The sequence below is a fragment of the Mercenaria mercenaria genome, unplaced genomic scaffold (assembly GCF_021730395.1).
Source record: "Mercenaria mercenaria strain notata unplaced genomic scaffold, MADL_Memer_1 contig_3327, whole genome shotgun sequence".
Taxonomy (NCBI): domain Eukaryota; kingdom Metazoa; phylum Mollusca; class Bivalvia; order Venerida; family Veneridae; genus Mercenaria; species Mercenaria mercenaria.
Window position 1 is genome coordinate 39,544 of NW_026461454.1, and position 24,682 is coordinate 64,225.

General features: G+C 34.1%; 2 protein-coding genes across 3 annotated transcripts; both read right to left on the bottom strand.

The window, feature by feature from the left end:
• Positions 1-809: 809 nt before the first annotated feature.
• On the bottom strand, positions 810-3,686 carry LOC128552959 (uncharacterized). Of its 2 annotated transcripts, XM_053534051.1 has the most exons (4): positions 3,502-3,671; positions 3,009-3,086; positions 2,713-2,870; positions 810-2,191 (listed from the first exon to the last, which is right to left on the bottom strand). In XM_053534051.1, exons 1-4 carry the CDS (start codon positions 3,627-3,629, stop codon positions 2,109-2,111), a joined length of 447 nt encoding a protein of 148 aa, XP_053390026.1. In that variant the 5' UTR covers positions 3,630-3,671; the 3' UTR covers positions 810-2,108. The 2 variants fall into 2 exon arrangements, with proteins under 2 accessions (XP_053390026.1, XP_053390027.1); XM_053534052.1 differs by lacking the exon at positions 3,009-3,086 and having other exon boundaries at positions 3,502-3,686.
• A 1,584-nt stretch (positions 3,687-5,270) lies between these two features.
• On the bottom strand, positions 5,271-16,031 carry LOC128552958 (nucleosome-remodeling factor subunit NURF301-like). The gene is made up of 15 exons (XM_053534050.1): positions 15,891-16,031; positions 15,380-15,439; positions 14,603-14,691; positions 14,241-14,361; positions 12,372-12,478; positions 12,118-12,173; positions 11,348-11,470; positions 10,774-10,845; positions 10,352-10,411; positions 8,187-8,246; positions 7,769-7,816; positions 7,254-7,336; positions 6,139-6,347; positions 5,759-5,851; positions 5,271-5,342 (listed from the first exon to the last, which is right to left on the bottom strand). Exons 5-13 carry the CDS (start codon positions 12,454-12,456, stop codon positions 6,173-6,175), a joined length of 762 nt encoding a protein of 253 aa, XP_053390025.1. The 5' UTR covers positions 12,457-12,478; positions 14,241-14,361; positions 14,603-14,691; positions 15,380-15,439; positions 15,891-16,031; the 3' UTR covers positions 5,271-5,342; positions 5,759-5,851; positions 6,139-6,172.
• Positions 16,032-24,682: the final 8,651 nt, after the last annotated feature.

Consider the following 24,682-nt stretch of genomic DNA (forward strand, 5'->3'; position numbering starts at 1 on the left):
TAAGTTTTTGGTCATTTTGGAGTAACACATGCAAGAATTTACTGTGGCCATCCGTGATCATGTCACGACTTTGGCTTGACCATTTCAGAGTGCCATGTGCATGAACTTCCAGTGGCCATCTGTGACCTTATCATAGACAAATAATAATTATTTCAATGTCAGAGCCCGCCCACTTAGCTCAGTAGGTAAGAGCGTTGGTCTACGGATCTTGGGGTCGGGAGTTCGATCCTCGGGCGGGGCATATGTTCTCCGTGACTATTTGATAAACGACATTGTGTCTGAAATCATCAGGCCTCCACCTCTGATAATTCATGGAACGTCTTAGTTTTGGTCATTTTGAAGTAACGCATGCAAGAATTTACTGTGGTCATCCGTGACCGTGTCAGGACTTGGTTTTGGCCATTTCAGAGTGGCACGGGCATGAACTTCCTGCGGTCATCTGTGACCTTATTATGGTGAAATAATAGTCATTTCAGTGTGACACTTGCAAAAGTTTCCCGTGTCCATCTGTCACTGTATCATGTGATCTGCGGCCATCCGTGACGTTATCGAGTGTTTCAGATGGAAATTTAAAAGACACAGGCAAGTATTTACTGTGGCCATTCGTGCCCTTGAAATGTCTTAGTTTTGGTCATTCTGGAGTACCGCATGCAAGAATTTACTGGGGCCATCTGTGACCGCGATGAAAAAATATTTCCTTTCATACTTTTTATATACAACAATACGTTTAAATTATGTGTCATACAAATATATTTCAGATGTACACAAAACATGTTAATAACAGATTCAATTTTTATTTGATTAAGACATTATTTGCAATCCAAGTTATTACTTACTATAAGTATGCAATCAGTTATCAGATAAACATAACTATATTATTATTATTATTAATGATAATAACAGATATTATTGAGGACCAAGGTGGGCTTATCGCTCACCTGAGTTCAAGCTGTATAATACAATGTTAACTCTTTTGAATAACAAGAAAAGTTGTGAACCCCTTGATGTGGCCTCTTTTCATCCTAGGGGTGTAACTTGATATTTAAGGTTGCTATATCTTTCTGATACATTTCAGTAAAAGTTCATAAAAATTCATCAACTGAAACAATCTGAATTTATTTCTGAATCTTTCAGAAATATTTCAGAATAAATTCATAAAAATTCATCTTCTGAAACAATCTGAATTTGTTTTTGAATCTTTGAGACACACTGCAGTAAAAGTTCAGAAAAAAATATTATATGGTCAGAATGTAAACACACTGTTTAGACAGTATTCAGACTGCTGAAAATGTTCAGATATTGGCATTCAGACATGTTTCAGAAACGTTCAGAACTAGAGCTATCATTAAAGGTGATGAATGTACCCCCCGCATGCACTGACTCAGTACATTGCAATTTGACGCACACAAGATTGCATAATTTGTGGACTGTATGTATAAAGACTGTATGTATACAGTATAGTAACAAAAAACAAAGTCCCATAACTATGCAGAATAATTATCTAAAAGAATGTAACATGCACCATGCACAACTTGGGTTGGTACTGATCACTTGTGTGAAGTTTCATTAAATTGTGTGCAAGGGTTTGGTAGATTAGGCACGCACAAGATTGCATATGCAGACTGTATGTACATAGTATGTTAACAAGAAACAAAGTCCAATAACTCTGCAATTTTTTCCGCTGAAAGAACCTAACATGCCCCATGCACAACTACTGTTGTTAGGATCACTTGTGTGAAGTTTCATTAAATTGTGTCAAGGGGATGAGGAGATATGTTGCGCACAAGATTGTGTCTATGTATATAGTATAGTAACAAAAAACAAAGTCCCATAACTCTGCAATGTTTTTCTTTCTAAAAGAACCTAACATGCCCCATGCACAACTACTGTTGGTACTGACCACTTGTGTGAAGTTTCATTAAATTCTGTCAAGGGGATAAGGAGATGGTGCGCACAAGATTGCATCTACGGACAGACAGACAGACAACCTGAAACTAGTATACCCCCCACTTACAACTTTGTTGTCGGGGGGGGGGTACAAATACAAAAAAGAGAGTTTCTTGTAGAGTTGTTGTTATTATGCAACAAGAAAGAAAATGTCTGTCTTTTTAGAGCAGTTTATCCTTTGGGGAGGTCTTGCTTACAAAGGTTGGGCTGTATTTCTTTTCCAGTTCTTTTTTTACTGATGCAACTGAAACAGAAGAATACTTTTGAACAACTTTGTAACTTTGTTACAGTAAATTATACATACATATACATGTGATTGCCACATTACAATATCTTCATAATTAATTTTATAAATACCAAGTGAATATCAAAGGTGCCATGGTAGCCATTCAATCAGTGTATACTACAGCCATTGTAAACTGTAAATTGGCTTGAATACTTCACATTACTCCGGCTAATGCAATGAAGATACTATACAGTCTACTTCAGCAACTAACTTTCACATCAAGCTAAAAGTGAATTGTTACTGCAACTGCCTTTGTAGTATTGTAGAGAACGTGTTGTCTGGTTTGCCTAGCACTGAAATTTGCTCGAATCATTTGTTAACATTTGGAGACTAGAAAAAAAATACGAAGTGAAAATAGATATGAAAATTATTCGCATATTTTTGCATAATAACTTGAACGGATGACGGGCGGATGATTATTGGTCACAATTACTCAACTCAGTACATGAACTCGGTTGCAATAAAAGTATGCTAACTACTTTGTTCTATGGCATCCTTCTGTGCCTTGAATTTTGATTTGTTTTGAAACTTCTTCAGTTCTTTGTCAGCATCCTCATACCCGCACTTCGTTAGAGACTGGAAAATGGCAGCCAGACCTTCCATTGCAAGAACTTCGGACAGATATATTTCTGCCAGTCTGAAGTAGAACATTGATGAAACAAAAACATGTAAAATTCACTCGTCTGTAATAACCATTGTTGTATCTAGAACACTTACATATACATATTACCTCTGTTATGTACCGTGCCAGAAAAAGCCTCTGAACAACACTTACATGCGGTCTTCCTGAAACATATTCTGTAGTTTTTTGTCTTGTAATCCCATAATTTCCGCATTGGTGATGTAAATGCCACTGAAAAGTACAATATCTTACTGCCAGTTTAACTCTGATCAGCCATTTTCTAGGATTGCAAACTTTAATACATAGGTTTTTTATGCAACATGCATACATAATATACTGTAAGGTTTGAGTGGTTAACAGCATGGAGAGACGGCATTTGCTTTGGTTAAAAGCATAAAGTTGATGCCATATTCTAGGAAAGTAGATGAAATGTTGATTCTTCAAGTGTATCGGTTGAAATACTACTCAGTATGCACTTGCTATTAGTCCTTTAAGGGCTATGATTAAGTATTGCAGCACACTAGGCTACTTAATAACTTCAATCTATATACACCATTAATACAGCTAAAGCTCTGTAAATTATAACGTCAGCAGACTGTCTGGGCTCCTGAAACTGAAGCATTTTATTAGGAAGTAAGTGATGTACCTGTACTTCAGAAACTTTTTCTTTAGATGAATTTCCACACATTCCCTCGCCTGGAAACTGAAGACACCATACCCGTATCCATAATATTTTGACCTTCCACCTAGACGAAAGCAATTGCTCCGTGCCATGAACAACTCCCTTCCATGTCTGTCAGGTGTAAAAGAAGAAGCATTTCAATGACTGAGTATGGTTGATAATGTGATTTTTTTTTTACTGGATTTAATTTCTAAACTGAATGATTAAAAACGAGTGTTCAGAGGAACATAAGTGTTGCCTGCCTGTGACCTTGACCCATTGACCAATAGATACCTTCCACTCCATAAAGTTTTACTGGAATGATGAATTTTTATAATTAATAAGAGCTGTCCGTAAGACAGCCAAGGTCGACTATTCGAAATATTGTCACAGAAGCAGGAAATTATTATCCAAAATGTTAAATATCAAAAGAGTTTTAAGTTCGAAAGGGGACATAATCTGACCAAAATACATATCAGAGTTATGAGACTTGATGCTATCAACTAGTTTTATAACCCCGAAGAAACATGTTAAGTTTCAATTCAATATCTGCATTAGTTTTGGAGATAGTAACTTGCATGTAAAACTTTAACCAGAATTTTCTAAGTCCAAAGGGGGCATAATTTGCTCAAAATACATGTTAGAGTTATGGAACTTGACCCAGTGAGGTTGGTAATTGACCTAGAAAAAGAATAAATAAATTTCAAAGCTAAATGCCTTTAAATGACATTCTCATCCATCAGATGTTCGTCAAAATCCCGAGACGAACCTCTGATTTATTTCTGTCGTTTATTTGGTGAGCATGCGCACTCGTAATAACTACCGGGAGAAGTTTCAGCCAATCAATGTTCGCCACTATTTGGCACGCCGAATTGAAATTTCAAACAATATGTAAGCAAGGTAGTTGCTAACGATGGATAAAGTAGATATTCCATGACTGCGATTAATAAAGATTTATTTCTGTTATCCGATGTTAAGAAATTTACCTGAAGAAATAATAATATTCCTCGTAAGTCGGCATCGATATGAAAGGACGCGGTCATGCTTTTCACGGACGATTTTGATTGGTTCGCTACATTTTGTCGCGAAACGACGCTGATTGGCTGAAACGCTTTACCTGTAATGTAACCAAACCACAAATATCGGCGAAATGTGCCAGAGGTTCATCCGGGGAACCACGGTAGACCTCTGGTATGCGAGAATGTTAAATGATAGCTGTATGTACTTGTTTGCAAAAACTTAGCCAAGGTGTGACGCCGACACCAGGGCGAGTACAATAGCTAGAGTATTCTTCGAATAATCGAGCTAAAAAGTCTAACAGGATCAAATTTAGGAGAACTTAGGAGACTGAAAAGATAATTTGACTGAGTTTGAGTACCGGTACTCAAGTTTCAACTGTAATAACAACTTATGAACCTGTTTTCTTGTCTGCTGAAACTATGAAACTTGCTTTTTATGGCTGCCTCCATCTGTAAAAAATCATCAAAATATTGTGGTAGTGTTGCAATTATTATAGTTCGATTGATAGATTTCTTCAATATTAATGCATACAAGCTGGTGCTACTGGACATCCTAAAAGACATCATGCTAGTTAAGTATTTTTCTTTGAATATTTAATAGGCATGTTAAGATAATGAACACGATATTTCACTGGAAACTACAGTACAAAATGCTTCTCATGAAGATTTACAAAAAAAGAGGCATAGGAAGATTTTAAAAATATCTATAGTTTCATCAATGAGATTTGTGCATACATGTTTACAAGCAGTCTCTGCATCAACAAAGTAGTCACTCTCATCTGGTGCATCTTCTTCTTCATCCAACCTCTGTAAAAATTCATTCACATACTCAATCACTAAACTCTGCCAAAACAAAGAAAGCAACCGAAGTCAATTAAAATCAAGATATTAACAAAAGCTGGTCAGTGCAATCCACTATTCGGCGATTTGATTTTTCATTTCATTAATTTTAAAATTGAGAAACAGGTTTAACAAGTAAAGAACCTAATGCACATGCTTTGCTTATATGCTGTCCAATGCTTTGTGATGTTAGAGTAAGATATAAGCAATAGTAACAAAGATATGACAGAAAAACAAAGGTTGCAGAAAAACTTTAACCTTAAAAAAAATACACCTTGGTGATCTATACTAAACATTATCTAGGTTTGACATTTTATTTCACAACTCCATATAATCACTTGCGCACCTGCACACACAGAGAAATAACACAAAGAAAATTATACTTTTATTATATCTGGAATAGCATATGTGACAGCTTTGTCATCTTGTTCCCCTTTTCTTTTAGTGTCATCCTGTTCTCCTTTTCTTTCAGCATCCTAAAAGACAGTATAATTAATGCAATTATAGATATACTTAAAGGTTTTAGTAAAATCTTTATATACATGTTATGGGAGTGTCTGGTCACAAATGACACTGTTCAACCAGATGCACTTCTGAGGATTAATACACAATATGTTTATGATGCTCTTCTGAGGATTAATACACAATATGTTTATGTAGAAGGCAAAATGTGTTTTTTATTTACTAGAATTTCACAATTCATTGAGAATTGTAAGCATAAACATTCAATCCAGCATTCTAAAACTTAAAATTTGCAAATTACCTGTTTTGAATATTGCATTTCCTGCAAGTTTTTTTCAACACCATCTACAGGAGTACAGCAATGATGTCAGTTCAAATCCCTCTGCAGATTCTAATACTCTTTTACAGACAGAAGTGTTGCAGACAAACACCTCTGGTTCCTCCTTGTCATCGCGGCCAAGACAGCTCGGATGATACCATTTTTCACACAAGTCACAATTCCAGTACAATCTTGCAAAACAATAAAATACAAATTTTCTGTTATTTAATCTAAGTATGTACTGTATATGATTTGTTTTCATTATACAGAATCATTAGTACTATTGCAGATTATAAGGAACCAAAAATAATTAAGAATTTGAAAGGGATAGTTATAATTAAACAAGAATGTCAAAATGCTACAAAATACGCTCATCCAAATGCAGAATTTCAATCACAGCAGTTTAAGTGATTTTAGCTGAATATGAAACATGGCTAAAATATCATATCCCTAAACATTGTCGTGAAGTCTGATGCGGATTAGGTGAGAACTGTTTGAATTAGAAAACAGACTAGCTATATTTACACAATTTTTGATGAAATAAAGGAGCACAATTAAAGTGCCTTGATGGATTTTGCTGGCTATTGAACTTAACAATGTCATGCACCCATTACCATTTTTATGAAGTTTGATTAAAATTGGATGAAAATTGTTCGACTTATAGCAGAAAGCCAAAGTTCCACAGTTTTTGTTAAATAAAGGGCCATAATTCTGAAGTGCCTAGGCATATTTCCAAGATTGCCCAAGATATCCTTCCCATAAATATTTTCATGAAGATTGATAAAGATCAGATGATAACTCTTTGACTTACTGTAGAACACCAAGAAGAAAAGGACCCTTTCGAAAAACCTGTTATAAAGGCAAGTTAATATCCTATTATCAAGCTGACGATGACACTCCTTATCTCGCCACTGTAGTAACAATCGTATTTTTTTTCAAATTTATGACAATACAAAGTTGTAAATTATCAAAGAGTATTTATTACTTTGTGGTGCCATTCTTACTCAAAGCATGGTATTCTTTGATGGTACATGTATGTTTAAGCAACTTCCCAATATAAACATATATGTATTTCTAATCTTTATTTAGACATTTACCTGCCATCATCAACTGTATTACATACACAATATGTTCTGCTTTTCTTTGTAACTGGGGGATATATGAATGAGGACCTTTGTCTCTGCAACAGAAATATCTCCATTTCAATATCATATAAATAGAACAAATACAAATACATGTATAAGACAAATCATCGCAAACTCTCCAGTATACAACAGGTTTAGCTAAAAGCTAAATGGTACAACGTAAGTATTTATGTAATTGTCTTGTTTGGTATAAAGTTTGGTATTAAGTAACCTGAATTAATGTGCTAAATTTAATAACAATCTGCACTGATAGTAACTTTGATGCCTGAATGGCAGCAATGATACAAACACAATGAAACATAGCAGAATTGTTGTTTGCTTTCTTGGTATCAAGTTCAAATCATTCCTCTCGGCAAACATGTAATATTGGCACAGACTTATGACTAGATGTCACTTGATACTCTCTACCAGACGACAAAAAAAAAACCCTAAATTATATTTTCAAAGGCAATTAAAGTTCGCAATACCTTCCTTTTAAGAAGTCTCGTCTTCCTGTGGCTGAATACTGGAGATGTCTGAAATTGATATATTTAGAATTACCAACATGCCTTTCAATAGCTATAGAGTCAATCTGCAAGATCATTTATTGATTTCCATTTATCTGTTTTTTAAAAATGAGGAAAGTACCTTAGATAGTTCTCAAACTATGTCATCTGTAAACTTTTTCAAATGCAATGAAGTGATACGTTTTTTAAACACTGATATATGTTCCTGTTACATAAATGATGAAAAGTATTTACAACACTACTCATTTATTCTGAGTTTAAGGTGAAATCTTTTGAACTAGTTCAGGGAAAATGTTAAAAATTCTATTAACATTTAATTTAACAGATTCTTCTTCCTAGATGCATTTTTAAAAAGAATATCATCTGGAAAGCAGCTCACCTTTTCATCAACTTTTGTTTGCTTTGCAGACCAGTCCCCCGAGCCTGTTGATGTTTCTATCTATAAGATAAATGAAATAAGTTGTTTGTGGCATATTGTCTAAAGTAAGTTTCCAGGTATGTCTAAGTATAAGTGTGCATGTATCCCAAAAGATGTATACATTTTGAACTTCTTTTTCAAAGCTCACTCCTATACACCTCCCCTCCCCCTTTGGTCTACGGATCGCGAGTTCAATCCTCGGGCTGGGCGTATGTTCTCTGTGACTGTTTGATAAACGACATTGTGTCTGAAATCATTAGTCCTCCACCTCTGATTCATGTGGGGAAGTTCGCAGTTACTTGCGGAGAACAGGTTTGTACTGGTACAGAATCCAGGAAAATTGATTAGGTTAACTGCCCGCTGTTACATGACTGAAATACTGTTAAACTAGAAATGTGTCCATGGGACACAGATGCCCCCACTACATGACATTAAAATGACAATTTTTTCCTAGGTCAGGGGCGAGAACTCCTACATTACTGAATGAATCCGGATGCGAAACCCCTGGTGCACAACTGCACATGCTGACCAACATTCCTGTAAACTTTGGTGACTCTAGGTCAAATACTTTTGGAGCTACGCACGACACAACATTAAAATGACCCATTTTTAACTAAGTCAGTGGCTATAACTCCTACACGACTGAATGAATCCGGACGCGAAACCCCAGGTGCACAACTGCATATGCTGACCAACATTCCTGTAAACTTTTGTGACTCTACGTAAAATACTTTCAGAGCTACGCGTGACACAAATTTTCGGAAGGCATAACAAGAGCTTTCGTATGACAGCGCGCTCGACTATTCGAAGAATTGATTGAAGAATGGGATCAAAATATTTCCATAGATTTTCAGACTAAACAAAAAAATGGATTAAACAAAAAATGTTCCTGTATTTGTGGATTTTGATTAGTCTTGCACTAAATGGTAATGTGTGACCATGATGGCAAATATGTTAAGTTATATGTTAGGCAAAACATGGACTTATATGAAAAAATTAACTAATTTCCAAGTCCATTAAAGGACCATAATTCAGTCAAAATAGTTGACAGAGTTATGTACTCTTGCCTACAGATGGAAATCATGTTGATAAACTAGTGTTAAAAGTTTCAAAGCTACAGTTCAAACAGTTTTGACAAAACGCTGACTTGTAAGAAAAACTGAACAAATTTCAAAGTCCAAAAAGGGCCATAATTCAGTCAAAATAGTTGTCAGAGTTATGTACTCTTGTCTACAGATGGAAATCATAATGATAAACAAGTTTTTAAAGTTTAAAAGCCATATGTCAAATAGTCTTGACAAAACATGGACATATACAAAACAGAACCGATTTCCAAGTTCAAAAGGGCCAGTATTCAGCCAAAAAAGATGAGAGAGTTACGTACTCTTGCCTATTGATAGAGACTATTATACTGAACAAGATATAAAAGTTTCAAAGCCATATGTCAAACACTTTACACAAAATATAAACTGGTACGAAAAACTTAACCAAGATTTCTAAGTCAAAAGGGGCCATAATTCAGTCAAAATGCTTGATGGAGTTATGTACTCTTGCCTACAACTGGACATTGTGATGGTAAACAAGTGTTGAAAGTTTCAAAGCTTTATCTCAAAAGACTTTGTCAAAATGTGGACTGGTACGAAAAACTTAACCAAGATTTCTAAGTCAAAAAGGGGCCATAATTCAATCAAAATGCTTGATGGAGTTATGTACTCTTGCCTACAACTGGACATTGTGATGGTAAACAAGTGTTGAAAGTTTCAAAGCTTTATCTCAAAAGACTTTGTCAAAATGTGGACTGGTACGAAAAACTTAACCAAGATTTCTAAGTCAAAAAGGGGCCATAATTCAATCAAAATGCTTGACAGAGTTATGTACTCTTGCCTATAACTGGACATGGTGATGGTAAACAAGTGTTGGAAGTTTCAAAGCTTTATCTCAAAAGACTTTGTCAAAATGTGGACTGGTACGAAAAACTTAACCAGGGTGTGACGCCGACGCTGACGCCGACACCGACGCCGTGGTGAGTAGGATAGCTCTACTTATTCTTCGAATAGTCGAGGTAAAAATGGTGTTAAACCCAAAACAAACAATACTGAGATGAAAGAACTATAATGTAGTATTACATTGTCAATAAACACGACATCAGTGTCTAACTGTCTGCGTTCCTTTAATTTCTTCTGTATCTGAAAAAGCATGAATAGTCTGTCTGAGTCCTCTTACATGTATCTTTACTTCCAAAATAACATTCTTCATTTATGTCAATCCAGTGACAAATCAATAAAAGTGAGTTTGTAATATAATTATAGACTATGAGTCGTTGCGGTACCTACCCTATCTGCTTATTTTCATTACATTATTTATAGTATTATATATTAAAGCATATTACCATTAATTAACGGGTAAAAATTCGAAATTAATACCTTACTCCATATTTTAAATGTTACACACATAAAGGTAAGAAACACTACACATAATATTGTCTACTTGCAACCGTTCCAAAGCTGTTTCAGTTGCAAACAATGTTTTCCTGAATACATGATTTTACCTCATCTTTGCTAGTCCAATGAACTGTATGTTCTAAAGAGGCCTCTTTGGTTACTTGTGGGTGTATTTTGGGCTGCAAATATGGTAAACATGAATTATGCTATGTACAAAGGTGATCTGAGCACTGTAATACTATTATATGCAGTCAAAAACATGTACTTGTTTAATGTATTTCTAATTATTACCTCCAAACTGAAAACATGTATATAAGCTGTATTAAGACAAAGTTTATTATTCAAGAACATGAAAATGTAAAATGCTGAGGCTGTATACAAATTTCAAAAGAAATTGCACACCATTCCAAGTCAATACAAAGACACAATCACCTGTAGTATATCACCAAAATGCACATCGTATAAGATAGAAATTAAGAAAGATGGTTGTGCTGCCTTTTTATAACATCTGCAAAATCCTTATTTATTGTCACTGCCCAAGAACAAAAATATAATAAATATGTGAGAATAGCTCTTTATTGATAATTTTAATATAAATCTATGATCCAAACACAAGAAAAGCACTGCTTGCAGTTCTCTTGTTAAGATCTAACATTGTTCAGAGACAGAATATATACTTACCCAAAAATTCAAAGCACATAGTTTGCAAGTAAAGTTCTCGTCTTCGTCTTGCATTTCTAAAACTGAATCTTCAATACAGTATGGTTTGAAATGGTACATCCTTCTGCAATTCCCGCATTGCATCTATATAAAAACAGTTTTTTATGTTTAACTACATGTGAAATTTTATGGTTATGCAAAGTGCATCTCTTGAACCCAAAACACCATTAATCAAGCAAATTGGACTAAAGTAAGTTCTAAAAGTATATATAATTTATATGGCCTGAAAATACTGAAGGTGGTGCTATTTTTTTTATCTTATTCTTTAGGGTGATATACTGAGATATAAGTGAGATATAAGTGAAAATTATATTTGATAATTTCACAGTGAAAAATATCAGGGCTATTTTTAATCGGTACCCTTAAGGTGCCTCAAACAATGTCAATCGTTACAGCAATCATCTAAAATTCACTGAAACTGAAGGTCAGTTTTGTCAATCTTGCATTAAATTCGAAGACTTTCGGATATATTCGTGCACAGCCCAGCAAAAACTGTCAATGAATAAAGAACAAGAGCTGTCTCCATAGGATGACACATGCCCCCGATGGCACTTTGAATGAATAGTTATGGCCGGTGTTAGAGTTTAGGACCTTTGACCTACGGAGCTAGATCTTGCGCGCAACATGTTGTCTTACTGTGCCATACATTCATGCGTAGTTATTTTAAAGTCCATGCATGAATGACAAAGATATGGCCATTGAAATAGCTTTGGAGTATAATTTGAGTGTACCTTGTTGTCATCCTCTATAACAAAACCACATTTCGGGCAGCAGTCAGTCATAAAGTCTGGAAAAAGCGCAAACATATACTATAATAATTGCACAGTGCAATGAAAATTTTCCTTGTTTGCAGGTAATCAAATAGTTTCTTTGAAAAGAACAATCAGGTTTCATCATTTTGAGGGAAAAATCTATTAATTATGTTAAATTTGAGAACAAAAACCACTCCTTTAAGAATATAAATTTAACTGCACAGCAAATTTACCTTCAAACACCATAACTTTTTCAGCTACACGCCTTCTGCATTTCATCAAGTCATGTGCTGTGATATGCTCCATCCCCAAGTTCATTTTTAATGTGCTTGTCTGCAAACTGTATGCATTTACTTTAAAGTCAAAATCTCTGCTAAACTCACAAATTAAAGGTTGATACTATATAATCTATGTCAATTATTCTTGTGCTTTAAGGAAGAAATTGATTATAAGGTAATGTTTAACAAAATAGTTACAAAAAGAGACTTTAAAAAAGAAAAGAGCTCGTCGAACACGAAATGCCCCCCTTGATGCATTTAGTAATTGCACAAGGAACAGAAATTATATGCTCACTGTATACAAAAGTTCTACCATTCTGGTTCAATCTGACCTTGACCTTTATCTTAACAAGGGATTACAAAGTGATCTTGGTGCCATCCACTGAGCCATTTTTAAATGTTCCAAATTTCAAGAGTAGCTCAATGTCAAGATCAAGGTCAAATTTCATTTCGGTACAGAATAATGTGTATGTGGTCCAAATTTGAAAGCTGTGGCTTGAGAAATGTGAAAGGAGGTCACTAGATCAATATCAAGGTCAAAGTTCATTTCGGTAAACAGAAATATGCATGTGCTTCAAATTTGGAAGATGTGAAAGTAGGTAGTAGGTAAAAATCAATGTCAAAATTCAATTCAGAACCAAGAAATATGCATGTGGTCCAAATTTGAAGTCTGTACAATCAGAAATGTGAAAGTAGGTCACTAGGTCAATCTCAAGATCAAAGTTCATTTCGGTACACAAACCTATGCATGTGGTCCAAATTTGAAGGCTGTAACTACAAAAGTAGGTCACTAGGTCAAAGTCAAGGTCAACTCAAGTCAAGGTTCATCTTGCCACTCAAAACCTAACATGTGAGCAAAATTTAAGTGTTGTAGGTTATTGACAAGAACATTTTAAAAGCTTTTCCCTGTACAAGTCTAAATGAACAATGTGACCCCCAGGGCGGGCCATATTTGACCCTAGGGGGATAATTTGAACAAACTTGGTAGAGAATCACTAGATGATGCTACATTACAAATATCAAAGCCCTAGTCTTTGTGGTTTGAACAAGAATATTTTCAAAGTTTTTCCCTGTGTAAGTCTATGTAAACCATGTGACCCCCAGGGCGGGGCCATATATGACCCTAGGGGGATAATCTGAACAATCTTTGTGGAAGCCCACTAGATGATGGCACGTACAAAATATCAAAGCCCTAGGCCCTGTGGTTTTAGACAAGAGGTTTTTCAAAAATTTTCCCTATATAAACCATGTGACCCCAGAGAAATAATTCTAATCATCTTGGTAGAGGACTACTAGATGATGCTTCATACTAAATATCAAAGCCCTAGACTCTTGTGGTTTTAGACAAGAAGATCAGAAACCGTTTTAACTGTTCCTGGCCAATATGACCTTGACCTTTGACCTAATGACCTCAAAATCAATAGGGGTCATCTGCTGATCATGACCAACCTCCTGATCAACTTTTGTGACCCTAGGCCTATGCGTTCTTGAGTTATCATTCGGAAACCGTTTAACTCTTCAGGGTCAATGTGACCTTGAACTTCGAAATATTGACCTCAAAATCAATAGGGGTCATCTGCTGGTCATGACCAACACCCCTATCATGATCCTAGGCACAAGCGTTCTTGAGTTATCATCCAGAAACAGATTGGTCTACAGACCAACCGACCGACATCTGCAAAACAATATACCCCAAGGGGGGCATAAAAATTTACTTTTGCCTGATTTGTTTTTAGTAATTTTGTACTTTAACAGAAATGAGATCAACAAGTTTTGGCAGAAGTGTTTGCTGTTTTATAAATTTGTATTGTTCTTAAATATTACCAGCAAGCAAAACACTCCACAGTTATAACTATCTTCTTGCAATGTGTGGGCCTTTGAAGTAATTGTCCATTCTGTTGAAAGTTCTTCAGTGTTTATCTTGTTGTACTGCTGGATAAACTCCCTGTCATGGAAAGGAAGCAAGTACATACATTAACAAAAAGCGCATCTAAATCAGTTTTGGTAATCCAGACTTCTGCAAATTTAAGCCTGCAGGATTTCTTCACATTAGAACTGATATGTATTTCTTTGAAAATTTTGCAATATGCACTGAAATTTCATTGCAAATAGAATTTCTACAAAATAATGTTTTTTGGCTAGATAGATAGTAAATCTTAAGGAAATGAAATTAGCTCAAGTCTTACTTCCAGTGTAAGAGAATGTGGTTTTCTTCAGTCTTTTCCTCACCACAAGGATTGTAAAAGTATATTGTCAAAGAAGGAATATCAGCAATCTGCAATATCAAAGAATTATATGCACAGAACTTCATACCATATCACAATTCTAATCAATTTGGATCTAACTACAACTGCATTCAGAATCTATATATAATGAATTTTTAACTGATTTTTGCAACTGATACACTGAATGGAAGAGTTAAAAAAATGAGGAAATGTGAACAAAAGGAATGGAAGAACTTGCTGTTTATTTCACGAATGCAGTACATAACAAGAGCTGTCAATAGGACAGGTGCGGTCCACTTTTCTCAGTGCTGGATAGTAAAATGTAAGCCTTTAAGTCATAATGCAAAAGAAGCATCATTCAATCAAAATGCACAACAGAGTTATGACCCTTGACAACTGACTTTACATTATGACCCTAAAGACATGTGAAATTTCAAGTGACTATCTTCTAAGTGAAAAGGTGTAATAATTCAGTCAAATTTCAATAAAGATTTATAGCTCTTGGTCAGTGACCTCCAATAATGGCCCAAAATATATATGCAAGGTTTAAAGTGAAAAGCTTTGATAGTGTTTCAGATATTTGCCTGGTTAAAGTTTTGCATCCAAGTGTAACGTCAACGCTTGTGTGACAGGGATAGCCCTCCATATTCCTCAAATATTTGAGCTAAACACCAGCATATTTTTCAATAACACATTGTCAGCTTCAAATTTCTAAGGAATCAAGTTAAAATATCTTACTATAAGCGTCCAATGTCCTGCCCGACCAAAAATTCCAATCACATTCTCGTAATTACTGAGCTGCAAGAAATACACTATAGTATTATTTCATCTGCTAATACAAATAGAAAGCAAAGTTTTAGAAAGTAGAACCTCTTCATTAACAGTATCTAAATAATAAATTTCACATCTTTAAGACAGGAAGTGATTTTTACATTCCACTTAGTGACTAGTTAAATATCCTATTTGCCTGTTATATTCAAGTGTAGTTTAGATCATTAGTGTTACTGTACATAGCATTGCTATATCTCTATCCTCCATACAGGACTTTCAATGTGACACAATCCTAAAAAGTTATTGCTATATTATAAATTATAACATTGAACAGGTACAGACAATGCATAAATATCTAACTGGTCAGTATTATGTGATGAATTTGCTAATGTTATTTCTATATCAAAGTATAAATCGAAATTATAGACTTCATAAAGAACATTAAAATGAAATTGAGTAAGTAGCAACGTGAAATTACTTTGTGTCGAAACCCTCTCTTTGGGCTTATTTTGTATGTGCCAGAGACTATGGATGACATGAGTGAGCTGACAAAATGAACCACTCTTTTCTTTGGGACCTGCTCCGAAACTTCCGTGCACAGCATATTCAGGTAACAGTCCAAAATCTGAAATTTATAGAACACAAAATAATGACGTTTCATGGTCATAACAATCAACATCAGGAAAAAGATATGGATCAGCAGTGGTTTAAATTCCATATGCATTCTTTCCATTTACAGGAATAAATGTCGTGTCCAAGTAAAGTATTGCGAGTCTTCACATAAATATTTTTATTACATGATTGTGTTCTTTTGTTTCTCTGACTGGCTGAACACGGTTCAAAAAGTAATGAGTACATATTATATCCACTCTGCTTGGTGAATATAACTCTTTTCGGGTTGATAAATCCTGATATCAACCTATGAAAAAGTCAATAATTGTATAATATCATTATTCTGGAGTAAAAAATTAAGTTACACATGCCTTTCTGACTGAAAGTTAACTTAGGTTTGATTATTCACATCATATAAACATATACAGGACCGCTAAAAAAACGGCAGAATTTTAAGGCCCATGGCATTATCTATTACATGTGAACAGTATTGTTTCTTCTTTGGATTGTTTGCTTCAATTTGATTGGTTAACAGAAATTTTTTACAAGTGTGTAAAACAAATTTATTCGGATAACTTTTGTGCTTCTCCCGATGTTGGACTACTTTTTTCACTTTTTATTTATGTTGCTAGTTGGAATTTGGATTTGGAATAATTTGTAGATCTACATAAGAATAAAACAGAATTTGATACTAAAAATGTCTTGCTGGTTTTTACTGTCCCTCTATATAAATTTTGAGATGGTCCCTCTAATAGAAATAATTTGAAACAATATTTAGATTAATTAACAGTGGAAGATAAAAATGATATTTTCACTGTTTGAAAGCAGTGGATTATCATTTATGTTTCACTGATACACCTCTAAAATTCACTGGAGAACATATAATAACATTTATTTTGATTTTCACATTTTGAATATATCTGTACGACTGGCTGTGGGGTCATTATATTGATTGAACATTGTAATTTACAGTGTACCAAAAGATCTTTAATTACTGACCCTTGAACTATTTCTTTCAAGTACATACAGGGTCATTAGCCTCACCATCCTTAAGTACTTATGTGTTTTGACACTAGTAACCAAAGGTTTTGCAACGGGGGGCTTTGAGGTCTTTAACGACCACAGCTTTTCTACTATCCTCTTGCTGAAAAGATACAAAACCAAAGAAAATTAACACCTACACTTTCACCCAGCGATCAATTTTGCCTTGTGCATGTCTGTAATGTTAAAAAAAGGGAAAACTTTTTGTAAATTTAAGTTTTTTTAACAAAAAAAAAGCTGAATACGAAAGTTATGGTTTATGTCCCAACAGGGGTGTAAATCCGGGAATATTTGCTGGAACCCGGGGAATGGACTAAAAAATTATGGATGGTGATATAAGGACTTACATCCCTGCCTGTGTAGAGGGGGTTTTTTTCCCTACCCGGGGGATAGTGGGGAATGGAAAACCGAGTGTTCATGGGGTTTTTTATCCAAGCTTCCCCGAGGGTAGGGAAAAAACATGTCTTACATACAGACATGTTAGATCATTTTTCTTCCTATCATATTCCAAAATAATCGTGGAGCAAAAGATTTGGGGATTTCCCGACATTATTTTAACATTTATGATGTCACAAAAGGTACCAGTACTACTGGTCACCTTAGGCAAGCTATTTTAGACAAGGTTTTTCCCTTGGGGAAAAACAGGAAAGCTATCCCCGGCACTGCCGGATAAAGTTACTTTCCCCCCCAGGGAGCAAGAATAAATACCTCTTTAATATTTATTTAGCGGACAAGTTGAATAAATTAAAAATTGCAATAAAAACCCTTTGTGTTGATTATTGCAGGTATACTGCTTTTATCTTGTGATGTATTCATTTATACCTAAACAAACTTGATATTCCCCACTTTCATCTGCAACCTCGATAAGCACACCCTTTGCCCTATAGACAGGGAACGCAAACATATTAAAAATTAAATTGACAAAGATTATTGGGTTAACTGGTTTCTTTAATTTTTCAACAGAAAAAGTACTCAATGTATTTTTATACAGAAAATTTCACACAAAATGTACTGGAGAGGAATCAGTTAAAATTTAACACAATACAATTATTTTAAATCGCAAAATAAGTATTACTTTAAAAAGTAAAAAGTGAATTGATACTTTCATTTGGGAAATATGGAAACCAACTTTTCATATTTTCATGATCAGACAGTTACAGTGGCAATCATCATCAAATCTTATTAAGTAAAAAAATAAGAAATGATTTGTTAAACTTACATTTTGGAAAGCCATAAAACAGCAGGCACATGTAAATCGGATATTTTTTATTTCCTTCTTCCATTTTTAAAAATCATCAACCTCACGTCATATTGTCTTCATCCACAATACGGGAAAATGGGGATTGAAAATTTTTCCCTGTAAAACATAGGGCTAATGTTCTTTATATGACATTTAAAATATCCTAGAAACTGCAACCCGGGGAAGAAGAGCTAAAAAGACATTCGTACAAAGCATATGAAATGCAACTGTTTTTTTTCCAACTTGATATAATGCAGGGGTCTTACATGTGTTCGTTTTTTTTATAGTTTTATCACTTTACAAAAAAAGGTTCTTAGTGTTTGAACTAAATTGCCGCCCAAATGAAATCATCGAGTTTCAAAAAAGTGCCCCTTTTATTTTGTAGACGGGAAATTTTTTGCAAATTATTTTTAAGCAAGCTCTTCATTTCTAAAAGTTCGGGAAAGTGGCATGCGCGATCAAAATTTTTTGTAGCCCCCCTCCGTATGAGAAAAGACACTCGGAACCGTGGGCAGATTGAAAATTTCAATTCATACACACAAATATATTTAAAAAATGTCACCTTTTCCCTTTGGAACATTCCGTCCTTCTTCTGTTTTAAATTGAAATCGTTCCTATACTTCTTTTACTAAATTTTTGGTAATGCAGCAATGGCACTGATTCTACTGGTTAACCTCATCAATCAGACAACACACACTCCCTGAATATGTTTTATCTTCTCTTATCTTTATTTTTGTAAGTGTTTTGAGAAACTTCTTGAAACATCTCGGCCCATAACTTGATTGTTGTAATGACTTTTCCCTTTTCCCTGTCTTTGTCTGAATAGAAAGAATTTTATTAGCTATTCTTTTTTTCCATTCTTTTAATGTATGGTCGACTTATATGTTCATAATTAGGGAAAAGCAATGGGGGTTTGACAGTTACATTTTTATATTTACTGAAAGACTTACTGTTGTATAACGTTACACATTAATTAATATAACAATTATTAAAATTAAAGTATTTTTCTCCAAATTTATTTTTTTTATTTAAAAATAATATATTCATTGGGATTTGTCGCTGATAAATCACTTTTTGGATTCAGAGCAAGGAAAATTAAATTATTATAACCAATTTTGTTGAGCCCCTTTTCTTTATGAAATATAGTTCGAAGGGCGTAGCCCGGGTATAAATCTACCTCTAAAACGACAAACAGTGAATTATTCAAGAGCAAATAAAACTAAATGAGATTTTTAAATTTAATTTAAAACTTATTAAGGACTTTAAAATATATCCTTTTGGGCATGCATTAAATATTAACCCATTTTCAATGGGGTTCTTTTTTAGCATCCCTTTACGGCCCTTACGCTAGAAGTAATAATTGGCTCGAACAGTAAATTTTGTTTTTAAAAATTTCCCCCTTTTTTCTAGCCTCTTTGTTAATGGGAAAATGTCGGACGTTTTAGAATCAGTTCAAGAACAAGATATGTAAAAATCTATTAAAAAAACATTTTCTTTAAATTAAAACAAATCCAATGCAAACCTTTTCTTATTTTCTGTCAGTCTTCTAAAAAATGGTTCATTATCACTCCCCTCTTCCTTTCACATTTTCCTCAAAATCTTTTAAATGTAATCATATAAAAATACAAAGGTATCTTCAACAAATGCTTCACAATATCAGAAAGGGGTCTGTACCGATAAAATTTTTTTAAATCTATTTATTAAAAAATTGGCTTTTTAAAAACCAGCCCTTATCCTTCAAAATTAAAAAACATACTTTTGTATTCTTGTGCTTTAATGTCAAAGCATAAACATTTATCTTTCAAACTTAGATATCTTTTTTAATTTTTCAGGGGTGTCTCACACTCACCAAGAAAAACCTTTGAAAATAAACACACAATACTGTACATTTTGAGGAAAAAGTAATGTTTGAAATGCTGACAAACAAATCTGCAATTATAGCTTGACGGGGGAAGCAGGGGAATGCCCCAAGGGGTCAAAAAAACCTACAACAAAGTGGTGGGGTTTAAATTATTTCAGAAAAATAACTTACCATCTAGGGTGCAATAACTGACTGCAATACAATGGGCTAAGCATGCCACTCTGTGTTATTTCCGGGGTTATTGCAGCAACCATGTTTTTTACAAGGCATATGCCTTGTCCCAGTCTTTTACATTCACATAAAGGGGCATACTGTCACCACCCCCAATATTAACCGTGTATGTCGGGGTCCCTTTCCATTGATGAAAAAAAACCATCCCCCTTTTGGACTCCACTTGACTTCTGGAAAGAGCATGATCTGGCATCTTAGCATTTTATTATTTAAAAAATGTTTTTCCATGAAAAATATGTTCGAACCGAAACTCAAAAAATGAAAATCATCTAAAAGTACCTTTTTCACAATACAAGGGGAAAGAAATTTAGAACATGAGGGGAAAAAATGTATGTATGATTTTAAACACCAGCTTATACTATTTACATTTAAAATTTGTTCGGGGCAAAAAACCCCCGGTTTTTAACTTTTCTAATGCCATATGATATGAATAATCAAATCTAAGCTTACTTCAATTGTATATTCTGAAAAGGTAACCGTGTTTTGCATCATTTTGCAAATTTTAAAAAACCTTTACCCTGCCGTTTTTTTTGGGAAATTTTTAATAACTTAAGATTCCCCTTATGAAATAGAGCAAATTTCAATTGTAGCCACTTCCAAAACTTTTGCAGAGAACTCATTTTACCATTAATGTAACAGAAGAAAAATCAAAATATTGTTTAAAAAATTAAAAAAAAAAAAAAATAAAAGTGTCAATCAATTTTTTTATGGTGCCCAAAATAAACGGATTTAATGCAGAATTCATATTTCAACATTGAAAAAATAAGGGCGAATGGTGTGTTTCTGTTTTGAAGTTTTTCTTACCCCATTTTAAAAAAAACCTTAGGGAAGAGAAAAAACCCACCAAATTTCTTCCACAATATGAAATCTAAGAGTGAAAGCAAATAGAGAACCTTTCACCGCATTTCTCAATTTTTGTACTGTATATGCCCCCCCAAAACCAAGGTTTGGGGCATAACTATCAAGCCCTTTCAAGGTCTTTTTGTAATATTTGGTAAAGCAGAAGTTACAAAAGACTGATGACATTTTCATTATTTAAGAGTTTTATCCTTGGGAACCGGAAAACCCATAGACCAACGCCACAAAAGGGTTTGTTATTTTAATTTTCAGGGGGTGCGGAACTACAGAGCCAGCCCATGTTTTCCAAATGTGCCTTAAAGCAAAAAACACCGGAACCTCAATTTTTAAAATCCATCTAAAAGATTTTTAGTACTTTTGTTGGGCATTTAACATGTTTATCCCCCAAACGTGGATTACCCGCAGTGCTTACCCAGAGCTAATCAGGCTGACAACTGTTGACCGACAGATCATCTATTAATATCAAATATTAAACCCCTCGATAGATTTGGACAATTCAAGGGTCTCCAGGCGTCTTTATGAAATTCTTTTGGCCCGGCTTCGCAATAAGGGGGTAATCTTTATAATTTCTGAATTTTTCCCGAGATAGCTGTTCTTCCAAAGATCTAAGATCAAAAAATTTTAAAATTTGTCTAAAGTAATACATTCAAGAAATTTTCATTAAATAAGATCTGAAAATTTTTTTTTCAAATTTTAGAAGCTCCTTGGAAATATATTTTCCTAATTTTTAATGCATTAAGTGCAAAATTTAAAAAGCAAGCATAAAATTTTATATGTTTTTCTGTAACAAACCAATTTATAAGGGGAAAAAAAATGTACAATGATGCATGATTTACAATTTCTAAGCTTTACTACTAAGTTTGTATCTTGATGGGAAGAATCTTTTATCAGGCTTCTAAAATTTCTTTTGGTTGAAATTTGTTTCACCAGCAAGAAGAACTTCTTGAAAGTGCGGTGATGGGCCCAAACCCTTATTTGTGCCACTTTTACTTCAAACTTCCCACTTCTGTACGCTTTGGCCCATCTCTAATTTTCAGAAAGTAAAAATTTTTCTTTTATATCTTAAAGACTTTGGTTTAAAAGAACAAAATATTTTATCCTGTCAATTGCAGTTTTCTTTGGCCCATATAGGGTGCCCTATATCTTTTTTGATATACCGTCATTGACCGGACCCGTGATACACGGTCGTTGGTCATTACCTTATGACGATATTTTTGCAAAAAATTTTGCATTGAAACAATCTAGGCGGAAAAGTTTTAAACTAAGAAAATGAGTGGGCAAAAAATTAGTTTTTATTTAAAAAAGAAAAAGTAGATCTAACTGCGGTTTTTTTTTTTTTTTAAACCCCATTACTATTGTAGCAGTGTGTAAAATTTTAAAATTTGCATTATCCCCATTATGAATTGTCTATAGCTCAGTTTGGGAGAGCACTGACTTGCAAGCAGAAGGTCGCAGTTCGAGTCCCGATCGGGGGCACATTTTTCCGCTCCTATTACACTTTTGTTGGCTATTACTCATATAAAGTCCGTCATTTCAAATATGACGTCATTTAAAAAAGTTGTCCCCCTTTTTTCGTAAAAAAAAAATTGCCCCAAAAAAACAAAAATGAAGTAATGACAAATAAAAAAAAACAGATTTGTGCCAAGATGGAAAAAGTTTTTCTGGCTTGCTTCGGGTTATCAGGGTTTGCCTTGGGTCACCCGATAACCTCCCCACCCCGCCAATAAACTTTCCCCTCCGGCACCTAACCAAATTTTTCTCTAAGGGGGGATTTAAAAAAAAAAAGAAAACATTAGATGACAGAAACTCAAAATTCAAATTTGTCTTGGCTCTTAAAATTTTAGGGCTTGTATCTCCTGACATTTAAGTTTCAAAAATCATTTTGGGCAAATTGTACACTGGAAATTTTTTTTTTAACAGTTTTTTTAAAGAACCAGTTTTGTGTATTTTGCCAAAAAAAAACCAAATTTGAAAACCCAAAAGTTTTATAGAAATCATAAATAACTCTTATTTTTTTTTTTTGTATATGATGGGTACACTTGAAAAAAAAAAATTTCATCAAAATTTTTGGGTTACTGTAAAATGTTTAAAAAAAAAAAGGAATTTCCCGCATTTTTAAAACCCGTTTTTTTTTCTGTTGACAATGGGAAAATTTTTTTTTTTTTTTTTAAAGATCAAAAGACAAGATTTGCCTTAAAAAAACAACATTGGGGCAGTGAAATAACAATTGATCCTTTTTTGTTATTCATATGTTTTACGTACCAAAACATGTCAAAAAAACAAAAATAATTTTTCCTCCAAATTTTTTTACCTTACAAACATTTAAAGGGAAAGGATTTTCCCCCAAAAAACAGAAATGTTTGGTTTTTGGACAAAAAAGCTTAGCAAATCAGACAGTTGTAAATTTTTAGAAAAGGGGGTTTTTAAACAATTATTTTTTCAAAAAAAACAAAAACATTCGAAAATCAAAGTTGAATATGACAACATGTCAGTTAAGGAATATTACAATCTTTTGTTGTTTCTTGATGAACTGATCCATGTTTAATAATCATTTTTAGCCATTTTATAAATGTATTTGATAGTCTATTTATTAAATGAGTAAAAGTTAGTACCATATTTAGAAAGGTAGCATCGTGTTACACTTGCAACAAGTTCAAGAAACATAATATGACCAGGACTTGGCCTTTAGGAAGTGTTCAAGAAACTGCTTTCACTTCACTTTCTATTACAAAAAATGAACAGTTGACAATGCAATTTGCTTGCTGAATATTTATTTTAGATTATTACTATTATGAAAATAAATTCACAGTACGATTACATCTGCTTATTAAAAATGCAATGCTTTTCGTATGACAAAAAAAGTTGATGTCTTGGTATGCCACATAATCTTAGCAAATTTAACAGTGAAGACCCTGATCAGATGGCTCTTTTAGAAGCTATCTGATGTGGGTCTAGTCACTTTTTGCATAGTCATCAATATTTGCATGATAAGAAAATTGAAGGGTTTATAGTTTTAATAAAGAACAGTAGAAAATTTTAGAACAAACTGGATAAAAAATTAACCACATGTAGGTCCATTTAATCTGGACTAACCTGTAGCAGCCATCTTGTCTATAGATAGAAAATCACAATAAATGCTTAACCCTTTTGTTGCCTGATAACAAGCTCTTGCCAATTCATGGCCGGGAGCTATGGAAATGGGTTCTCTCCAGTCGTCCGGCATGTGTCTGTGCATCTGTCTTTCCGTGTGTCTGTGCGCATGATGTTAATGCAATATCCCATGAACGGCTAGTTTGAATCTGACCAAACTTAGTGGACCAAACTTAGTGAATAGATTGCTTATAGAGAGAGGAAGGCTGTGATTGCATTTGTGGAAATTTTGTTAAAAGATCAGGGTCGCTGCTAAACAATTTCTGCTGGCCTGTGC